Source organism: Myxocyprinus asiaticus, chromosome 37 (genome assembly GCF_019703515.2).
Source record: "Myxocyprinus asiaticus isolate MX2 ecotype Aquarium Trade chromosome 37, UBuf_Myxa_2, whole genome shotgun sequence".
NCBI classification, from domain to species: Eukaryota; Metazoa; Chordata; class Actinopteri; order Cypriniformes; family Catostomidae; genus Myxocyprinus; species Myxocyprinus asiaticus.
Window position 1 is genome coordinate 7535158 of NC_059380.1, and position 22512 is coordinate 7557669.

The following is a 22512-nucleotide window of genomic DNA, read 5'->3' on the forward strand; positions in this document are numbered from 1 at the left end:
CTACAAATCACTGTCAAATCCTTTAAAAGCCCCCTCACTCTCTAATTTTGTCACTCACTCACTCAGTCTCTCTCTCTCTTTCCCTCTTCCTTGCTCTGTCTCTCTCGGCGTGCACTAATGGGCACAGATCGGGATTACCACATGCATGCATCTGAGAAGTCTCTGAGAGCTATGGACCTGTATATATTTTTTATGTGGACACTGCTGGATATAGTTCTCTGCATTCTGCAAGCATGTCAGCCTTAATGAGACAATATGATGCATGCCCTTCCTATATGTTCTCATCAGTTATACTTTATTACTTACCTCCTCTTTTCATTTTAGAATAATGTTTATTATGCTTTTTCACAAAGAGAGATAATCTAGTTGACCTCACGGTCACGTGTGCTCTTAAATGGTAGTGTGCAGCCTTGCACTAGTCCATAATACCATCATTGGAGTTTATTCTGCAGAAAGGCTGTATGTCACACACTGCTCTTTATAGGCTAATGGCCTTTCCCATCCTCAGCATGAACATACGGCTCACTGGATATCATGTGCTTTATGTTATGGATGCATTATTAAAATAAATTTGTCCTCTCTATTTAATTTTAAAGCAACCTAGTGATCGGGTGGAGCAGCATTATTCCCAGTCCAGATATCATTTTAAGGGCCTATAGGCCTTCACGTATTTATTTGTGTGTTTTTGTGTGTGGATGAGTCAGCCGTGAGACAGACGAAGTTGAGAGATGTATCTTCTGGACTGTTTGTTGTATGTCACAATATTTACACAACAAGAAATCTGAATATTCATGCTGGATTATAAACAAGGATATGTAGGCTATTTTATTATGGGACATTTCATCTATTATAAACTGGTGGGCATATTTTAATGGGCCGTAATATTTTATTTACACTGTTATAAAAGATTTATATCTATTTACACAACTGTCAGTTGTGGGATTTGTCACTTTGATTATGAAATGTGAGTGAGTGATCTGTACAACAAATAAAATTGTAGTTGTTTAAGTAATTTTTTTATTTTTTTTTCATTTATTTTATTTTATTTTTTTTTTCAAGTTGACTTGTGGACTGTTGTGATTAATTTTTTGTGCTTAAATGCAATGAAAGCAATGGGGAGGTGATGAAAAGCTATTTTTATAATTTAATTAAACTTAAGATAGAAAACAGAAAAGTAATAATAACCAGTGTTGGGTGAGTTAATAAAAAAAGTAATGCACTACAAATTACCAATGTTTTTTTTTTTCCTCTCTCCCCTTTTCTCACCAATTTGGAATTCCCAATGTGCTCTAAGTCCTCGTGGTGGCGTAGTGACTCGCCTCAATCTGGGTGGCGGAGGACAAATCTCAGTTGTGTCCGCGTCTGAGACCGTCAATCCGTGCATCTCATCACGTGACTTCTTGAGCGCATTACCGCGGAGACATAGCACGTGTGAAGGCCCACGCTATTCTCCGCGGCATCCACGCACATCACTCACCACGCACCCCACCAAGAGTGAGAACCCCATTATAGCGACCACGAGGAGGTTATCCCATGTGACACTACCCTCCCTAGCAACTAGGCCAATTTGGTTGCTTAGGAGACCTGGCTGGAGTCACTCAGCATGCCCTGGATTCGAACTTGCGACGGGTGGTAGTCAGCGTCAATACTCGCTGAGCTACCCAGGCCCCCCTACAAATTCCTATTTTAATTACTACTCTAAATTGTTATCTGGTTACTGACATTACTGATTCATTAAAAAAGTAATCACATTACTAATTACAACTAAGTTACTTTCTAAAACACTTTTCACAGAAAAGCTTGTGTTTTAACACTCAATGAATTCAAAATAATGTCTATATTTCATCCTTGTTCATTGTCTCGTTGAGGGATGCACGCTCTTCAGCTATCAGAAAAATGCAAACAGATGTACATATTAATGTAATTTGTTTTAAATGTATTCTTTTACATGTATATCCAAGTAACTTAATTGAAAGTCAGTAACTGTAATCTGATAACAAGAATTTGAAATGTAATGCGCAACACTACTTTTGTACTAAAAAAGTTATTAGATTACAGTAATTAATTACTTTGTAATTAGATTGCACCCAACACTGATAGTAACATAGCAGCAGCTAATTAAGTGGACTTCTTAATTGATGTTATAGACAGCAAAATACACTGAGGTAATTAAAGGTGCACTCAGTAATTTTTCATCATTAAATGGTAGTACAACTAAATAAATTAATTGTAATTTTGAAGCACATACTGTATATATCAAATCGCGACCACTCAAACATGAGATGAAGACTCCAGTCATATCAGTAACCTTATTAAAGCTGTTTTATTCTACATGGAGAGGGTCCCCTCATGGGGGCTGCCATGTTATGATCACATGACCAGCCAAATACTGCTTGCTTTAATCTCTGTAACTGCTCTTTTATTGGACGCTTTCACTCATGGATTCAATTAATCATGGCTGACTGTGAATAGTGAATGTCTACAATGGCATCAGTAACTGAAAACTATTGCGTTTGAATGATCCATACCCCTTGATGTCAATGTAAGTCCAAGACAACCTACAGTACATAAAAAAACATACTAAGTGCACCTTTAAATTAGTCGGATAAAAACATACAAGAAAATGCACAAAAACATTGAACAGATCTGCAATCCATAAAAGCCATTAACAGTACTGCAAAACATACACATTCAATCAACAACACGGACCAAATGTGATTTTTGCATCACTAGTGGCTCCATGGATATCTTGGATATCTATATCCATTTTTTTGTGGTTTTCTTGTGTCATTTTATCAATTATCACTGATTTACCTTTAAAGAAAGTTGTCTTATTGTCTGTACGAATAAATGCACAAGCAAACAAGACCATTGATCTGTCAGCTAAAACTTCAGGGTAGATAAACGAGGGGGACAGGACTAGACACACAGTACATTTTTAATGTGATTCTACCCTCTAGTGGGACAGAGGGGTAAAATGTGGTGTTTAATAGAGCAAAATGCTCAACTGTGTCCTGATAAAGACTTGAAGAACAGCAAATTCTGTGGACTAATTGTTGATAAATTGGATAAATTGTTCAAATATACCTCAAGTTAGGTCTTTAAACACTTAATGCAAAAAATGAAGAAAAAATAAAAATAAAAACACACACTATTTGTTGCATGTCTCTAGCCCAAAAACACAGACTTCTCCAAGCCATCCTCTGCCTTGGTGTACTCTAAATGGGATTTATAATAGCAGCTTTTATAGGAAAGGCTATTGCGCACATATTGAAGATAGTCTGGTGTTCCCGGACAGATCACATTATCAGCAAGTAGAACGGTGCCCTTCCTCAAGAGGCTGCACTCCTATAAATAAAGGTCAAAGAGAAGAGTAGAAAATTAGCTGGGATCATGAATGAAACATAGAAATGGCAGTGAGTACAACCCCAATTCTGAAAAAGTTGGGATAGTATGAAAAATGCTAATAAAAACAAAAAGGAGTGATTTGTAAATTATATTCACCCTTTGCTATATTAAAAGCACTACAACTAAACGTTATATGATGTTTTACCTTGTGAATTTCATTTTTTATTTTTTTTTTAATGTACAGTAATTTCAAAACACGCTCCAAAAAGTTGAGACAGGAAGCGAATGCCGACTTCTCTGGGCACGGTCTCATCTTAGATGGAAAGTAGATCAGTGGAACTGTGCTGTTTGGTCCGATGAGTCCACATTTCAAATAGTTTTTGAAAAACACAGCCGTCGTGTTATACGGGCCAAAGAGGAAAAGGACCATCCAAGCTGTTATCAGTGTCAGGTCCAACAGCCAGTGTCTGATAGGGCCAGGGGTGTGTCAGTGCCCATGGCATGGGTAACTCGCACAGATATTGCAGACAGATATGTAAAAATTTTGGAGCAGCATATACTGCCATCCAGCACTGTCTTTTCCAGGGACATCACGAAATTTTCAGCTGGACAACTTCAAATCACATACTGGCCGAATAAGCTGAGAGTGCGGGTGAGAGTGCTAGATTGGCCTGCCTGCAGTCCTGATCATCTCCAATTGAGAATGTGTGGTGCATTATGAAGCGCACAAGATGGCAACGAAGACCCCGTACAATTGTGCAGCTGAACACCTACATAATGGATGAATGGGGGAAAATTCCACTTTCTAAACTTAACAAACTTGTGTCTTCAGTGCCCAAATGCTTCATAAGTGTTATTAGAAGAAATGGTGATGTTTCACAGTGAAAAACACTCGACTGTCCCAACTTTTTTGGAGAGTGTTGCGATCATCTGATTTGAAATTACTGTACATTAAAAAAATAAATTAATTAATTCACAGGTTAAAACATCATATAATGTGTAGCTATAGTGATTTAAATATAGCAAAGGGTGAATATAATTTACAAATCACTCTTTTCTGTTTTTATTAGCATTTTTCATACTGTCCCAACTTTTTCAGAATTGGGGTTGTACATTGCACTGTAGAGATGCCACTGACTGCAGTGGTTAGAAGCAAACACACCTCCAATAGTTTTGTGTCAGGGAGGTAACGGTCCTTCCAGTGGTCCAGAAAAACAAAATCAAATGTTTCAATTCCGAAGTGCTCCCTCATGCGAGGGATCCAGTCTTCAGATGCACCCTCTACGAGCTGGACCTGGTGAAATAAAACTTCTAAACATTGGTTCAAAACTCAAAAAACAAGTGATGATCTATTATTTTAAAATATACTGTACAGTGGGTTCTAAAAATCTGAGAACACTTGTGAAAATGCTTCTATTTGCATGTGCAAATAGCGATCGATGTTATTTCCATTAAGTGTAAATAGCAACAAAAAGTATCTTTGCACTAAATGCAAAAAGTGTTTGATGCTATTTGCACCCCTATTTAAATACTGACATACAGTAAAGTGGCATCACTACAGCATGTTTACTATGTTTACTGAGTCCCACAGACACCCTACACCAACTGCTACACCTAAACCTAACCCTAACCTTCCCTTACAAAAATGTATCATGTTTTCACTACAGCAACAATAGTATCACAATGGAATTTTGTAGTAAAAATTATAGTAACCACAAAATTAAACATGGTTACTATATTAACACCATACTACTATAGTAACACCATGGTTAATTGCATTAAAACTATAGCTTCCGGCCTTCCTTCAAAAAACATAGCTACTACAATACTACTATAGTAAAACCAGGGTTAATTTTTACCTGGATTAAAACTCTCTCTCAACACACCTACCATCAATGTGACCAAATCACTGCAAGGAAATCACCCTTTTTTTTTTTTTTTTTTTTTTGTCATTTTTATTTATTATTATAAGTAGTATTAAAAGAAATATGAAGAGTGGAGACAGAACAGGATGGGAAAAGTGGGGCACAATGGGAATCGAACTCATGTCGCCCGCATGAAAAAGCACACCCACACCACCTTTACACATTCATCCACGCTGTGTTGAAGGTGCTATTTACACCTAGTGTAAATAGTCACTCCAGTTAATTAATCATTATGCAATTTGAGTGAAAATTTTAACTAAAACTGTAAATTAATTTCAGAAGTTCTTAGTACTTGGTATGTCCCCCTTTCTGCCTTAATGACAGCATGCACTCAAACTGGAATGAACTCCACAAGTTTGTGGAAAACCTAATGATCCACATCCAGCATATTTGAGAATGTTCCAAAGATCCAATGGAAGCAAGGAAATCTGACCTTTTCCACAAAGGAGTTAACAAATTTTGCTTATTTGATTAGTGACCTAGAAATAGTGCAGAATCTTAAATATTTCCTCTTCGTTTTATGTCATAACATCTATTTTAAGGTTTTCTAAACTTCTGACTTTTCTGACTTTTTCAGACTTTTTACAAACATACTAAGACAATAATAAGGATCTACAGTAGGTATTATACAGTAAGTAAACATTGCATATTTGTATGGTGGAATAGGTCTTACTTTGTCTTCTAGACCTGCCCAGGCAATGACCTGTCGAGCAATTGCTGCGTAATCTGCATTGAACTCCAGTGTTATAAGACGTGATCCAGGAGATAGTAGACAAGCAATGCGCACTGCTGAGTAACCGCAGTATGTGCCCAACTCCAGGACCATCTCTGGGTTCACCTCACTCACCACTGAGTCCAGGAGAGAGCCTGAGTGCATTCACACATATGGACAAATGAAAGACAGCAGGATTTAATCCATGTACTCCTCAAGAGGGCACAGATCTGTGTACAGCATATTCTATATGGAGGACTGTATGTGCCAAAAGTAAAAATAAATAAATAAAAGTATACTTAAAAAAAAAAAGTCAAAACTGACATAAATTAGTATTTATACTTTTATTTCCTTATATGTGTACTATTGTATTTATATATTTCCACTATTTTCATACAAGCATTTATTTCCACATTTATTTATTTATACATGTATTTTTTTCCACATTTATCTATTTACATATTAATCTATTTCTCTTACGTGGCCACTAATTTATGGACTGATGTGTTTATAAATGGAGAATGGAGACAATTGCTGTACATACGTTAGTCAGCAAATAAAGTGTAAATGTACAACCAGTGCTCTGACCTTTCTCATCTCCAATGTTCATAGCCCACTCACTGTGCCGGCAAAAATTATCGATGGCTGAGATCACACTGTGAGGGTCACCTCGGATTGCATGCTTTTGTACTGCTTTTAACAGACGCTGGTAACAAAAACACAGACACATCACTATATTTTCATAGGCTTCAAAAGTGTATCATAATTTAAGTCTGTCAGTCTTAAAAGGACAGTCCCAAAAATGAAAATTATCTCATTATTTACTCACAATTATGCCATCCCAGATGTGTGATGGCATGAGAACACAAATTAAGATTTTTAAAAGAATATCTCAGCTCTGTTGGTCCTTACAATGCAAGTGAATGGTGACCAGAACTCAGAAGGTCCAAAAAGCACATTAAGGCAGCATAAAAGTAATCCATACGACTCTAGTCAATTTGATAGGTGTGAGTGAGAAACAGATCAATATTTTCTTAATTTTAATTAATTTTATATTTACTATAAATCTCCACCTTTGACCAGCCCCAACCAGTAGGTGGCTGAATGTGAAAGTGAAAGTCACTTCCACACCAGAAAATTGAAGTGAAAGTGAAAGTGTAGATTTGCAGTAAAAAAGGGACTTAAATATTGTTCTGTTTCTCACCCACACCTATCATATCACTTCAACAGATATTGATTTAACCACTGGAATCGTATGGATTACTTTTATGCTGCCTTTATGTCCTTTTTGGGCCTTCTGAGTTCCGGTCACCATTCACTTGCATTGTAGGGACCAACAAAGCTGAGATATTCTTTTAAAAATCTTCATTTGTGTTCTGCAGAAGAAAGAAAGTCATACACATCTGGAATGGTGTGAGGGTGAGTAAATGATTACAGAATTTTCATTTTTGGGTGAATTATCCCTTTAAGAATCATATGTACCCACAACAGCTGAGTGACCATTCATGCTGTTTTATCAGCAGGTTACCAAAGACAAATTCTGTACTTTTGGGTGGTGATAAAAAATTGTGTTTAACCAGGACTAACTGAGTCACCTGGGGTCGAGATGACCTGGTCAGAGTATCAAGAGTGCGCTCAACGATGACATCATGCCAGAATAATGCAAGACTGCCATTGTATTGCACAGCAGCAGGGATGATCCAAGAATACAAGGCATATAAAACCAGAGTGGCCCCAAAAAACCAGCACAGCAGCAACAGGAACATACTAGAGTCAGACATGGAGAGAGATTCATGAACCTTCATTACATATGTCAAATCAGGTGATGTGATCAAATTATGCAAATTGGAAGTATTGGAGGTGACTAAGAAGTGTTAGGGATGGATGGGCCATAAGGAGCACAGGGACTTTTCCTGGTGGACCGGTCGAATTTGTATTTGGGTCAATGACATGACGTACGTTTTTTTTTTTTTTTTTTTTCTGGATCTCTCAAGTTTTTCAATAATACATTAAAAATGCAATTCACATAAAACAATTTCTTAAATACACCTCTGCTATAATGAATATGTTTTCAATTTCTGAATTCAAAGTCATTTTGAGATTTGGCTTAAAGTCATGCCTAAGTGGTGTAACCATCTGGATACATAAAAAAAGAAATGAAAAAGTCTCAATAAAAGCTAAAATTCTTGGAAAAATAAATATAGTAGTTTGGAATAATATTTTATTCTTATTTCTAAAAATAAATATGCAGTGAAACGGTTTTGTTTTAAAATATTATTAATATTTGAAAAACATATGCCCACCAAATCAATGTAAGGTGGTGTAATCAGTTCTGCCAGCCATTCTGTTGCCATTGTTATTACCCTTTAGATCATCAGGACTGTCTGTGAAGTTTTAAAAAATGTCTGTGAAATTTTCATAAATAGGCACATTTTGTTCAGGTCAAATGAAGTAACCATAAGATAACTTCTTGATATTTGTGACTCAAAACTCATGATTTATATATTCCACTTGAAAAATATTAAATATTAAATAAATATTGATGATTTAATTCTGTTAGTATTTTAATACTTTTTACTTGATGGTTACACCACTTGATATTTTAAAGGACTAATAAGATTTATGAACAGAATGTAACAATTGACTTACTGACTCATGCCCATACCAACAATAGACCCATGCTGCTTAGAATCATTTATGTGGAAATCACACATAGAGAAGCAAATTGTCTTGGTAATAATTTATTGTATTTTTTTTTTTTTTTTTTTTTTTTACAGTTGGGATAGTCTTTGACCATGCAAAGCCTGCTCAAGCAGCAATGTTTTGTAAAAAGATTTGTTTGTTCCACATATGTCACAAGATAGGTACCTATAGGTACACAACAAGGTAAGTAACAATACTGGCTTATAATAATACTTGCACACATTGCACAAATAGTACACATACATTATTGCAATGTGTAAGTACATGCTGTTCCATAACTTAAGTACATATTAAGTACATGTTATTTCATGTTACTACACTATTTAGTACTCTGTACTTACTTGGGTAATTACACTGTAACAGGGACACTGTAAAATAAAGCATTACCGAAAAGATGAATCTCATGCCAACATTTCTTTTTTCAAGAATTTCAGTTTTTAATGAGACCTTGCTTTGTTTGTTTGTTTGTTTGTTTTATTGTCTCCAAACAGTTGCCCCAGAAAAAATATCAAAATGACTGATCAGTATTGTAATCCTATTGTTTTCAACACAGTAATTGAAAACTTGTTTATCATTTATGAGTCAAGAATTTTGAGAACTTTTCTTATGATTACACCAAATGACATGAACAAAATGTGCCTTTTTATAAAAATGTCAAAATGATGTTATTCAATGATTTGACAAAATAATCTTTTTAAACGTCACACAGTCAAGAGGGTCTAAAGGGGTCTTCTGGGTCTTCTGCTTTATTTATTTATTTATTTATTTTTTGTCACATGAAAACAAAATGGCTACCTACATGTTGGTTATACAACATGACTTCGGTTTGGTGGACAAAATATTATATATTTATATATATATATATATATATATATATATATATATATATATATATATATATATATATATCATATTTTAAAATAAAATTGTTTCACTGCTTATTTTTTTAAAGAAATAATTTTGAAAGATCATTCACCACTGCTCATGCCAATAATTTAGTTTTTCAAGAATTTCAGCTTTTTATGAGATGAGGTTGTTTTTTTGTTGTTTGTTTGTTTTTGTTTTTTACTGTCTCCAGACATTTAAACCACATGATATTTTTGACTTTAAGCCCCAGAAAAAATATCAAATTGACTCTGAACTCAATAAATGAAAACATGTTTATCATAGAGGAGATGTATTCAATTAATTGTTTTGTGTGAATTGCATTTGTAAATTGCATTTTGAAACCTTATTTGTCAATCACCCATTTAAATGCAAATGTAATACTGTACAAAGATTTAAAAGGGTGAAAATGTTACGGCATCATCAGACCAGCCCGCTTTAGTCGGTCGTGGATCATGGCATAGATGACAATGTTTTCTAGGGCAGAACAGGGTGACTTCTTGCACATTTATGGCTTCATTTATGTATTCACAGCATTTTCATGGGATTGCGTCTGCTATACAGTAAATTCTGCCCACTCCCTTATACTGAAAATCAATGTGTCCTCTGGGTAACTTGGGCGGGGCATGAATGCTGCATACAATCTTTTATAGTACAGGTCAATTTAATAAATTCAATAAAATATAAAAATAAATGCACTTACAAGTTTAATTACTGCAGGATTTGAACAGGTCTAAATGATCGCATTGCATCACATACAGTACTCCTCTTAACAATCTAATCATTTAGCAATGAGTGAGATTTATTAATTTAATTGCGCTACATTTCCAATGTAAAAAACAGTATTTAATACATATGAAAATCAGGTTTGTATTAGGCTGGCATGGGTCCAGGGCTGTTTTCTTGTCCTAGTCCATTTCTCCATATGTTTATGCAAGCCATGCTTTATAGAAGTCTTATAATGAACATAACAGTGAAACATTGACAAACCAAATATTAGGCTACTGACTGTGCTATGCACGATAAAGTGCATCGCTTTGATCCGTTGGGTACATTCAGTATTAAAATAATAAGATTCTATGCCTTTCAAGACAACACATGGACACCAACCTATATCCAATATGATAAGGCTCTCTGATTACTCTGGTAGAGCCCACAGACCAGTTCTGCACTCCTGCAGGTCATTAGATGAATATATATGGAAATGAATGTTCACATTCAGTGCTGCGCTTTCATCTCTCCAGTCATTCTTCTATTGTCATGGTTTAATGAGATGGGTGGTTACTATGCAGCAAATAAACCCATTTACTATGCACCTCTCTTGTGATTATTTGGGTTGCTATTACTGCGACATGTTGCTGTCGGTCACTCTGTCTATAATGAGAGGTAACAATTTAGAGTTTTAGAACTCTGCTAAGCAAATATGTAGTCATTCACCAAGGATGGTTCTTGATCTGTTAATAACCAAGAACTGGTTCCATTAAAAAAAAAGTTTTTAAAAACATACCGGAATCAAATGATTTTCATGACTTCCGGTTCCATTAACTGTTCTCGAACGTGTATTTTTCCGCTGATGCGGACGGGACACGGTGCTAAAATACTGACAGTGTTTCCTGCTACCAATCAGTGTGTGTGTAATATTATTCCATAATGAATAACTTTCATGAGACAGTTCTTTTGAATCTACAGCGCGAGATATACAGTGTGACCAATGTGGTCCAATTCCTAATGATTGACTCTCATGAATCGGTTCTTTTGTGTCTACAGTCCGGCACATACAGCGCAAACAGTGTAGTCTGATTCCCGAACAAATTACTCTCTTGAATCGGTTCTTCTGAATCTACAGCACAAAGAGTGTATTCCAAATCACAAACGAATGACTCTTATGAACTGGTTCTTTTGAATCTACAGTGTGAAATGGTGTTTCATAACAAAGTTTGGGAGGAGCATGTTCATTTAATCCGACCAATCACTTCGCCAGAGTAAGTGTATATAAACAGCTGCTTACATCCATGCTGCAATGATTCCTCCAGCATTTGGCTCTGCCCACTTACCCACGACAGATCCATGCAACAGTTTTGGATGACACACTACTCTGTGCAAAGCATTTGCCCTCATCAGATAAGCTCTTTTTTCGCAACTGTTGCGCTATTCACCAAGCTGCCGCAGCAGCCACTATTCATATTTCGTGGCAACGCTAGCTGGCAATTTAACCGTTGTTTTGCACTGTCTTTCTTTAATTCTCATCTTTCCTCACAGAAGCAGACCTGGCATCGAGGCTGCCTCCGCACAGGCCACTGCTTCGCTGTATACCTGTCGTACTGCCCCCTATGGCTGTACACAGGCCCTCTCATCCTATTTTTCCGCCCGGGTCGGTCCCTATAGTGTGAGGCTGCCTCCGCGAATGGGCGCTGCTCCGGCTTCATGCCACTTGAGCTCTATTACAGCTTTAATTTAACCCGAGGGAATCAAAGGATTAGATTCAATCCGGTTCTCCCACACAGGTGATTCCTGTCAGCCTAATTACCTTGCCTAATTCAGCGCCGCAAGTCGGCGGGTCACGCTCCGTGTCACAACTCGTTCATGAATCATTCCGCAAATGTGTCTCGCCTCCTCGCAGCATTCGAGCTCGCAGTGCAGCTCCGATAACTATGAAGCAAGCACTTCTACACACTTCTATTAATCTCTAGACTATAACATGACATTCTCTCCTCCCGCCCAGGACAAACGTTTCACGCAAGTGAAATCAATCCATCATTTTAATTTTGCAGACAAGTCTTCCCTACTTTTGCCCGAATCATTGGATTACAAACTCTTAACAAGCTTGACCATAGAACCTAATTGCTGTATGACTTTAAAGTGTTTCAACAATATGCCATAATCTTGCGCTCCACTCAAGCTTAAAGTAACGGCTTCGCATTTTGTTTCATCCTCACAATATTTCAGTTTTCCTGTAGAATTTATTACAGGTTATCAATATACACTACCGGTCAAAAGTTTTGAAACACTTACTCATTCTTTATTATAATTTTTTTTCACATTTTAGAATAATAGTGAAGTCATCAAAACTATGGAATAACATAAATGGAACTATGGGAATTATGTTGTGACTAAACAAAATTCAAAATAAATCAAAACTGTGTTATATTTTAGCATCTTCAAAGTAGTCACCCTTTGCCTAGAATTTGCAGACATGTACTCTTGACATTTTCTCAACCAACTTCTTGAGGTATCACCCTGGGATACTTTTTAAACAGTATTGAAGGAGTTCCCATCTATGTTGGGCACTTACTGGCTGCTTTTCTTTATTATTTGGTCCAAGTCATCAATTTCAAAAACTTTTTTTTTTAATTAAACTTTAGATTTATAATGAAATAAATTAATATGGTGGCACAATTATATTTTTGTCTACAAAAATAATTTCAAACATTTAAGCATACGCCTTCAGATCAAAAGATTTTTAAGATCATGAGAAACATTTCAGTCAAGTGTTTCAAAACTTTTGACAGGTAGTGTAAATAAGTCGCATTTATTCATCACACTACTGCAAAACGGCGCCCATATAGTCAGGCTTGGAGAGTAAGGGAATACTTGTAACGGCATTATGTAATCAGGATTTTAAAAAAATATGTAACTGTAATCCGTTACAGTTGCATAAAAACCCAAAGTATTCAGATTACAGTTACATTTGGTAAAAATTGGGATTACTATCAGGATTACATTTTTTTATTTATAACAAAGAAACAAAAGATCCTCTTGACATCAAATGATAAAGACAGTTGCTTGCTTTATAGTGGTACAGATATGATCAGATGCACCCTTGTCATCTCTTCTGGTTCTCTTTCGTGACTCACATGAATCTGGCACCATTTACTGTCACATGCACAAATAACACCTGTCTCACATCAACACTGTGCTCTGGAGACAAACAAGGTCAATCTATGAAGGTAAAATAGTGCCTAAATGATTTGCATGCGCAGGGTGAGATTTGTGAAAGAGTAAATCAAATTGCAAGTGAAATTTGTTTTGCATGCGCACAACGTTTTGTAAAGGTGTAAATCAAGTTACAGGCATAGGAAAAATATTATTAGCAATACTTTAATGTTTTGCGTAAGTGTAATTTGTGTGTTGCAAATCTGTAATTTTATATTAACACAAAGTAAATGTGGTCTGTATTCTTCGGACTTCCTTTTTTTTTCCACGCTTACACTTTTGGCACTGTTTTTGCACCTAAACATGGCCGATATGCGAGCAAAGACAGGGTGTCATGAATAGCAAAACGGATTGACCGCATAGAATAAGTCTGTATGTATAAAATAAATTACTGCAAACATGTAAATGACTTGTGTAATCCGATATACACGGTTCCGTCTTCCCTTTTGTTGCGCTCACATTTTTGGCACAAATTTCTCACTGAAAATAATTTTGCAAGCACGAGGAGCAAGGCGAGTCCACCTGCTTCTAGTAACCAATCAAATTAGGTTTTCCTTGACCAGTTTACTCAGACCTGATTGGTTTAATAATGTGACAGACAGCTTCTTCATATGGCTAAGTGTCATACCTCTGGGTATCTCTCCTCTCTTAAATATTAAAATGAAGTATAAATACATACACATTCTTTTATTGTGAGAGTAAAGTTGAGCAGACACCGTTTATTGATGTAAATAAGATTCTCAATCTGGTGTTCAAATGTTTCCTCCTCCCAGCTGATCAACTATTGACGGAAGATTTCTCTTCACACTCTTTCCATGTCCTTTCACCCCTGCCCCTGCTAAGGTCTGTGCACGTCACTGATCTTAACTTCAATTGAAACTCTAAAATTGTTCTCTGAAATGCCAAAAGAATTGAAAATGTTATTAAGTTCTTAGGGGAAAAGTGCATTGGATAATTTATCTGATTTTGATACATATTATAAATGTATCGTTAAGAAGTTCAAAAGTATGGGTGAGGGAAAGATACTTGCAAAAGTAAATCAAGACACACTAAAAAGATTAAAAATCTATTTGGATCAATTCTTTTAAAACAATAAAAAAAATATATATTTTTTGTCATTAAAATCCTCCTTAAACATAAACATAGATTCACCCCTAAACGTTAGCTGGTGATGTTTGACTGTGGATCATGAGCAAGCAGAGCACAGACACTGAAGGCATTAATAATAATGATGATGATGATAAAGAAGATAGCCTGTGATCTACCTATTGCAGTCGGAAGTTAATGAATGGTCAGTGCCAATTAGTCTACATGCTAACTGCAATACATGGCAGAATTCAACTTTGTAGTGTTTTTGAATCTGAGGTATATCCTGTCAGATTTTGTTTAATGTTAACCAAGACACAATTCAGTGCTAATTGTATTTGCTTGATGAGAAAATAAACTATTTTCTGTAACAGATCGCCTACACAGAGTTGTTCTACATTTGAACATATTCTGTTTTCCTATTAAGGAGGCAGTGTCCCTGTTTTTCATGTTTTTTTTCTTATACTGTATATAATAATAGCTACATCACTCATACATTATTAAAATGTTATTCAAACATGGTTTGTTTGCATTCAGAAGGCATGAGAAAATATTGCTTTTCTCTTGACTTTATTCACATATGCAACCTTGAGGTAATCAAAAAAGTAAAATTACTTTCTTATTGATGTAACTGGATTAAGTTACCGATTACATTTGACTACGTAATCTGTATTTGTAACGGATTACATTTAAAAAGTAACCCTCCCAGCCCTGCATATAATATACATTAAATCCAATTCTCAGGTGCAAACTCCAAATGATATTGTACGTCCTCGTCAAAACGAGACCAGTCACCTGTGCCAGTAATTCAGAGTTAATTGAATTACTCGCATTACGCTGGAGAAATATCTACAAAGCTCCAAACCATATGCTTAAGTTAAATAAATATCAGACTACGGTATTCATCTTGGTACTTATTTTCAGGTGCCTTTCTAAGTTAATGACAAATCACAAATTTAAATGACGTTGTACATATGCACATGCAAGCACAGTATTCTGACATCGCTTCACAAATGTTCCAGATATTTAATTTAGCAAACAATTAAGTTTAAGGTGTCTGCAGACCCTACGTTTAATTATGTCTCCCTCAACAAGCGTGTTCACAGGTGTTTTGCAACATCTAATCATGAAAAATAAATAAATAAATAAATAAATATATAAAAATAATGATAAATAAAATAAATCTCAATGTTCAAAATATCTTCATAGAAGTGCTTTTACAGGGGATCCCCTTTTACGATCCTGGCTCAACTATTCATCTGTTACCCCAATCACCAATCAGAGACCATTTAAAGAGCACTTATTATGGTTTTTCAAATATTACCTTTCATGTAGTGTGTTATATAGCTGTTTGTGAATGGAGTTATTGACTCCCAAACAAAAGAACCGATTCTGAACACCTGAAACAAGTTGTTAGTAATTCTAGATTTACTTCCTGTACTAACCTACATTTGGTAATAAAAAACCCACTTCTGCTCTTCATTGGCTGCTCGTGAACAGCTTTGACCCGCCCTCAAACACTACACTAAGTGGTAGACCAATCACAACAGACTGGGACATCTGACCAATCAGAGCAGAGTAGACTCTCTGAAAGGAGTTTAGAATGAATCCTTTAGAACGGATCATTGAACGAGTCATTTTTGACACTGGGAAAAAAAAGGTAATGCTGCAATTTAAATTATGAGCAAATTAAAGTGTTTTTTGACCTTGGATGCATGTGAATCTATTGTATGAGACCTTTAAAACAAAAGTAGGCACGTTTAAAACCATAATAGGTGCTCTTTAATGCTAGGCGTTTCTGCAAATGCATGTTTTACATATTACTGTTTTCATTATCGGTAAATGTTATATTATCCATAAACCCGTCCCTCTAGGAAGCAGCAAGTAGTGGTAGCCCTGCTTCCAATGTTTCCAACAATGTACACCCACTATCAGAGTGCTGGGCTAGGCCATTATCTCAGCAGAACGCGGGTGCCTGCCCAATCCTGAGCCCCAGCTAGCCGCTTCAGGTTTCTTCGTCCTAATGGCTCTAATCGCAATCTACTGCTGCCTCAGCATTTTACCATGCTTCTACCGAAGCCCCTTTTGTCTATGCCTCACCGCAGCCGAAACAAGCCCCGACTTTGCAACTGCAAGTCCCTTTCTCCTCTAACTCATACGTACCACCCCGGTACCTCACTGCAAATCCTATCGCAGGGTATGCGCTCAAGCTTGGCAACACCGCATCCGTGGCGTCCCTGCTATTGGCTCAGTACATCTCCAAAGTTGCTCAAATGCGCCGTTCACATGCTGCAACCATGGCATGTCTTTCAGGCCATGCGTCTAAGCATCCATGGCTCCATAACTGTGACCTTTTTTTTCTGCTTAATCGTCCCATACCAAACGAACCATTACCCACCTAGTGATTGACAACAATCGGGCTGTTTCAGGTCTTCCCTAAACAGTTCACCATAAGCCTACATCTCTGCATCAATCAATTACATTCAAACATAACCTACTATACACCCTCCCATCGAATGCCATGCTTGACGACTCAGCCCATTCGTATCGCAGATTGAGTTCTCGTTTATATGCAGCGTAAACTTTTCACACGAAAACACGGGCTCTTCCTGTTAAACACTGTGTGGTCCCGTGCTCAAGGATTCAGCCCGTTCGTTTTGCATAGGGAGTTCTTTTAAAATGCAGCATATATCACTTTCACAAGAATCAAGTGTTCTACCGTCGAATGTTGTGCGGGCCCACGCCTGCAGATTCTGCTGTTCGCAGCACTGAGCGAGCTCAGTAAAATACAGCATAAACCATTCTCACATGAATCGTATGCTCTCCCTTTGAATGCAGTGCGATCCTGTGCTCAAGGATTCAGACCGTTCATATCGCAAAGAGGGGGAGGACTCTCGTTTTAAAGCAACTTTAATCACCTCATTTGAATGCAGCACAGGCTCTGCCGTTCAAATGCAGTACGACTCTTCCGTTCAAATGCAATACATTTCTCCCATTCAAACGCAATAAGGCTCTTCCGTTCAAATGCAATACAGCTCTCCCATTTAAACGCAATACAGCTCTCCCGTTCAAATGCAATATGGCTCTCCCATTCGATTCGCAGTACGACTCTTCTGTTCAAACGCAGTACGACTCTTACGTTCAAACGCAATACAGCTCTCCCGTTCAAACGCAGTACGACTCTCCAGTTCAAACGCAATACAGCTCTCCCGTTCAAACGCAATACAGCTCTCCCGTTCAAATGCAGTATGGGCTCTCCCATTCGAATCGCAGTACGGCTCTCCCGTTCAAATCGCAGTATGACTCTCCCGTTCAAACGCATGTACGGCTCTCCCGTTCGAATCACAGTACGGCTCTCCCGTTCAAATGCAGTACGGCTCTCCCGTTCCAATCGCAGTACGGCTCTCCCGTTCAAATGCAGTACGACTCTCCCGTTTGAATCGCAGTACGGCTCTCCCGTTCAAATGCATTACGACTCTCCTGTTCGAATCGAAGTACGGCTCTCCCGTTCAAATGCAGTACGACTCTCCTGTTCGAATCGCAGTACGGCTCTCCCGTTCTAATGCAGTACGATTCTCCCGTTCAAATGCAGTACGACTCTCCTGTTCGAATCACAGTACGGCTCTCCCGTTCAAATGCAGCATGGGCTCTCCCAGTAAGAACTTTCGTTAGAATGCTGCGAGAGTCACCACGTGCAGGCCGTGGGCTCTCCCGTTCGAATCGCAGTAAGGCTTTCCCGTTCAAATGCAGTATGGCTCTCCTGTTCAAACGCAGTACGGCTCTCCCGTTCGAATCACAGTAAGGGCTCTCCTGTTCGAATGGAGAAAGTGTCACCACGTCCAGGCCGTGGGCTCTCCCGTTCGCTCCAAACAGCCTCGTCATTAATAACTCAACAAATCTGGGGGGGAGAAGTCTCGAGCCTCAGGCCCACCTCCAGGGACAGCGAGCCAAACACGTTTTCACTATCCTCATGGAAGGATTACATTAACTTGCGAACTACTGAAACATACAGCGAGACCAGTGTAGTACGATTCCCAAACTAATGACTCTCATAAATCAGTTTTATACTGTGTAACCAGTGTAGTCTGATTCCCGAATGAATGACTTTTATGAATCGGTTCTTTTGAATCTACATTGCAAAACATACAGCAAGATCAGTGTGGTCTGATTCCTGAATGAATGACTCTCATGAGTAGTTCTTCAGCGTGAAATGTACAACGAGACCAATGTGGTCCAATTTATGAACGAATTACTCTCATGAATTGGTTCTTTTATATCCACAGTCCGGCACATACAGAACAAACAGTGTAGTCTGATTCCCGAACGAATGACTCTCATGAATCAGTTCTTTTGAATCTACAGTGCAAAACATAAAGCACAAACAGTATAGTCTTATTCCCAAAATAATGACTCTCTTGAATCGGTTCTTTTGAATCTACAGCACAAAGAGTATATTCCGAATCACGTATGAATGACTCTTATGAATTGGTTCTTTTGAATCTACAGTGCAAAACATACAGCCCAAACACAGTGTAGTCTGATTCCCGAAAGAATGACTGTGACGAGGAGGAGGGCGTGGCCGGGCCGTAACGATGGATGCCCAGCGCTGAATCGGCCCAATCATTTATGGTTCAAATCAAATATGAAATCATTTGCTGAGGGCAGTAAATCCAATAAGAATTACGTTTCTTATTTCCAAATATTTAATCCTCAAAAGCACTAAAAGAATTGTTAATCGAACCATTGAGGAACCAATTCCTTACAATTCCCATCCCAAGTTAATGAGAGAGACCTAACTAGTCACGGGGAGCAAGAGATACTGACCCCTGAGTTGGATTTTAGAGTTGCATGGCAACAAGCTAAGAGCTATTAGACAAAGAGCATAGCACCCTTGGAAAGAGTGGGCCATGGCAAGTGCCTCTCTGGCTTTCTTTAAACATATACACAAATGTAGCCGGAGTCTGGAGCAGAATGCGGAGCTCAGCCACTTTGCTGAAAGGCCATTGTTAGTGAGAAAATCCTAGCAAATGGCCGTTAAAAAGGCCTGAGTTAAACTGCTCTACAATGCAGACTGCAGGATCGGGGTTTCACAAATGTGTTGCTGATAACCTATACCAATGGATATATTAAATGTATCGGAAAAGCAATCTATTCTCAGAATATATTCTGTTCTAATGAATTCTCACAGCAGCATGTATTGCATCAGCAGAGGAATTGCATTATGAATGAGAACTGCTTATTAAGAGATATTATCACAAAAATGTATTTGAATTTTCTCTCTTTTTCTTAAAAAAAAAAGAGGCAAAAATATGGGTTACAGTGAGGCACTTGCATTGAAAGTCAATGGGGCCAATCAAGAAATATTAAAATATTAAAAAGTTTCAAAAGTATTGCCATAAGATGTAAACAATATGTGTGTTAACATGATCTGAGTGTGATAAAATGGCTCACAATTTTTCTCTGTGTAAAGTAATATACAATTTTACAACTTTGTTACCATGACAACATAAAACGACCATAAACACAGTGATTTCGACAATTTTACATATCAAATACTACACAAGTTTTAACAGAAAAATGTATCTAAGAGCTTTTATAAAATTATTGCTTCCCATTTCTGCCTTTAAGCTCTCCAAAAATTCACCCCATTCACTTCCATTGTAAGTGCCTCACTGTAACCTCGTTTTTTACTTTATATTAAAGAAAAAGGAGGGATGGGTCGAAATAAATTTTTATGGCAATCAATATTATGCCAGAAATGCTGTCGATTTTGCTTAGCTTGTACTAAACCGGGAATATTCCTTTAATCATCACTCAGGAGTGGTGGTGTGCAAATGCGATAATTGGTATCGGCTGACAAGAACACATACTGTGCACCATTTACATAACTAAATTTAACCTAAATTAAGTTGCTTTAGGGTAACTGTTCTAATTTTAGACTAGATACCATCCAAGCAAACATCTGCAAAAGTGAGGCAAACACAATTACCACCACCTTGACACAATATACAAATATTTATTATTGAATTGTTACATAGACTGGCCAGAAAGGGGATTAGACAAGGTAAGCTTATTATGAACATTACACATAATTTAAAAATCTATAATAAATAACTATGCAAAATAATATAATTTAAGAATGAAACATAAGGCAGAAAATGAACAGCACTTACTTTCCCAGAGGACTAGAACCTTCTCACTCAAACGCTTCACCCCTCTCTTAGCCTTTTACAAAATGTCTCTTTCACTTTTTCACTTGAGGATCTGGAGTGTCTTCACAAATCCAACTGCAAGGAAGCAAATGCACACATCTACTCCAATCAGCTGTGCTCTCTCGCTCTCTCTCTCTCTCTCTCTCTCCACTGACCCTTTAATACCCTCTCTCTCCACTACAGGGTTGATTTGAGCAGTGAGGAATCTGTGGTTGTAAGTCTGTTGGGCAGATATACACCCTTACGGCACACACAGAAAAAAAAACTAAATCCAAACTAGTACAAAGAACAAATGCACGTGGTAACAGATAAGTTTTAATCTGACCAGTTGTGTTGTCGAGCTGTTCCTCTGAGCACTGCATTAAAAGCTTAGTTCAACTAAAAATGAAAATTTGTGTCATTTGCTTACCCTCATGTCATTCCAAACCCATATGAGGAGAAATTTTAAAGAATGGTGATGCTGTAAAAAAAATTAAAAAAATAAATAAAATAAAACAATTGTTACTATATATATTGAAAGAAAAGTGTTACAAAAGGACTGTTCTGGTCAATTTGACTGCGAACAGTACAACTGTTAGCCCAGTATGAACAGAACTTGAGGTTTAATGGTTGATATCGCCTCCAGGATGTGACATCACTTCGTACAGTTCTTCAATAAAAGGTCACAGTAAAATTACATGGTGGCCAATCAGTCAAGGAACAAAAATTCGTTAAAATTGCATGTTTAAAAATGAATACATTTTAGAGAGATAATGTAATATTATATTATAATATGTTGTCAAAGATGTTTGACGTGCAGCTCTGAGGACATGATGAACTGACACTTTTGCAATACAAATAAAAATGATTTCTTTTACTTAAATTTGGCCCACAGCAATGTTTATCATTATAAATAGTCTTTAGTATTTTTATCAAGTCTATTAAAATTGTAATCAGTTGAAAATAGGCATTTATAAATACCATAATTTATACTGAGGCACATAAAGTCATTGTAGGAATGACCCAAATTTGGCCATAATGCATAATACGGTTTGTCAACCCCGGAAAAAGTAAACTGTCTCATCTTTGAGTCTGAACGTCAGGTGTTTGGTAACCGTCCTATTAGTTTCACAGGTTTTAAAATGACATTTGAGCACTTTGGAACAAACAAAAACTCTGTGTCTGTGGTTCGCACGTGAATCCGTATTTTGGGCCTACTGTTCGACATACTTCCATTGATTTGTCCTATTTTTCTTACTTCACTTGAGTGTATGCCATGGAAATAGAGTTAAATGCCTAAAACATCAGTAGTCTTTCATTCGTGAACAAATCTGTGTTTTTAAACAAATGTTGTAAGTGAACGAATCATTCTCATTCACTTCCAAGGTTTCAGTCATGAACGACTCACTCGAGTGTTTCTCTTTTACAAATCAGTTCCAATGATTCAGTGACTCACCCATTGATAGCACACATACATCACCCAGACATCTATTTTATGTGTGTGTTCACATCTGGAAGACGTATTTCTTAGGTTACTTGCTCATCTGCAACATCTCTATAAGATGTTTCATCTCAGATGTCAATAAGACATTCAGCAGATGTTTTTGAGACGTTTGTGATTTGGAATGTATGTAAATCTGATCTTTTAAAGACATATATCTGGGTAATATCACATAAAAGATACTCATTTGTCATTTCCTACTGGCGTAATCTGAGAAATGGTGAAAGA

General features: G+C 37.1%; 1 protein-coding gene across 1 annotated transcript; it reads right to left on the minus strand.

The window, feature by feature from the left end:
* Positions 1-2223: 2223 nt before the first annotated feature.
* On the minus strand, positions 2224-20894 carry LOC127428012 (catechol O-methyltransferase B-like). Its single transcript, XM_051676045.1, has 6 exons — positions 20766-20894; positions 7581-7752; positions 6574-6691; positions 5947-6140; positions 4511-4642; positions 2224-3348 (listed from the first exon to the last, which is right to left on the minus strand). Exons 2-6 carry the CDS (start codon positions 7749-7751, stop codon positions 3169-3171), a joined length of 795 nt encoding a protein of 264 aa, XP_051532005.1. The 5' UTR covers position 7752; positions 20766-20894; the 3' UTR covers positions 2224-3168.
* Positions 20895-22512: the final 1618 nt, after the last annotated feature.

Bases quoted from the DNA above. Each gene is read 5' to 3' on its own strand.
- LOC127428012 (XM_051676045.1), bottom strand. From the start codon at position 7,751: ATGTTCCTGTTGCTGCTGTGCTGGTTTTTTGGGGCCACTCTGGTTTTA. The intron at 6,692-7,580 runs GTGACTCAGTTA...TTTTGTTACCAG, and splicing joins CCAGGTCATCTCGACCCCAG to CGTCTGTTAAAAGCAGTACA. The intron at 6,141-6,573 runs GTCAGAGCACTG...GAATGCACTCAG, and splicing joins GAACATTGGAGATGAGAAAG to GCTCTCTCCTGGACTCAGTG.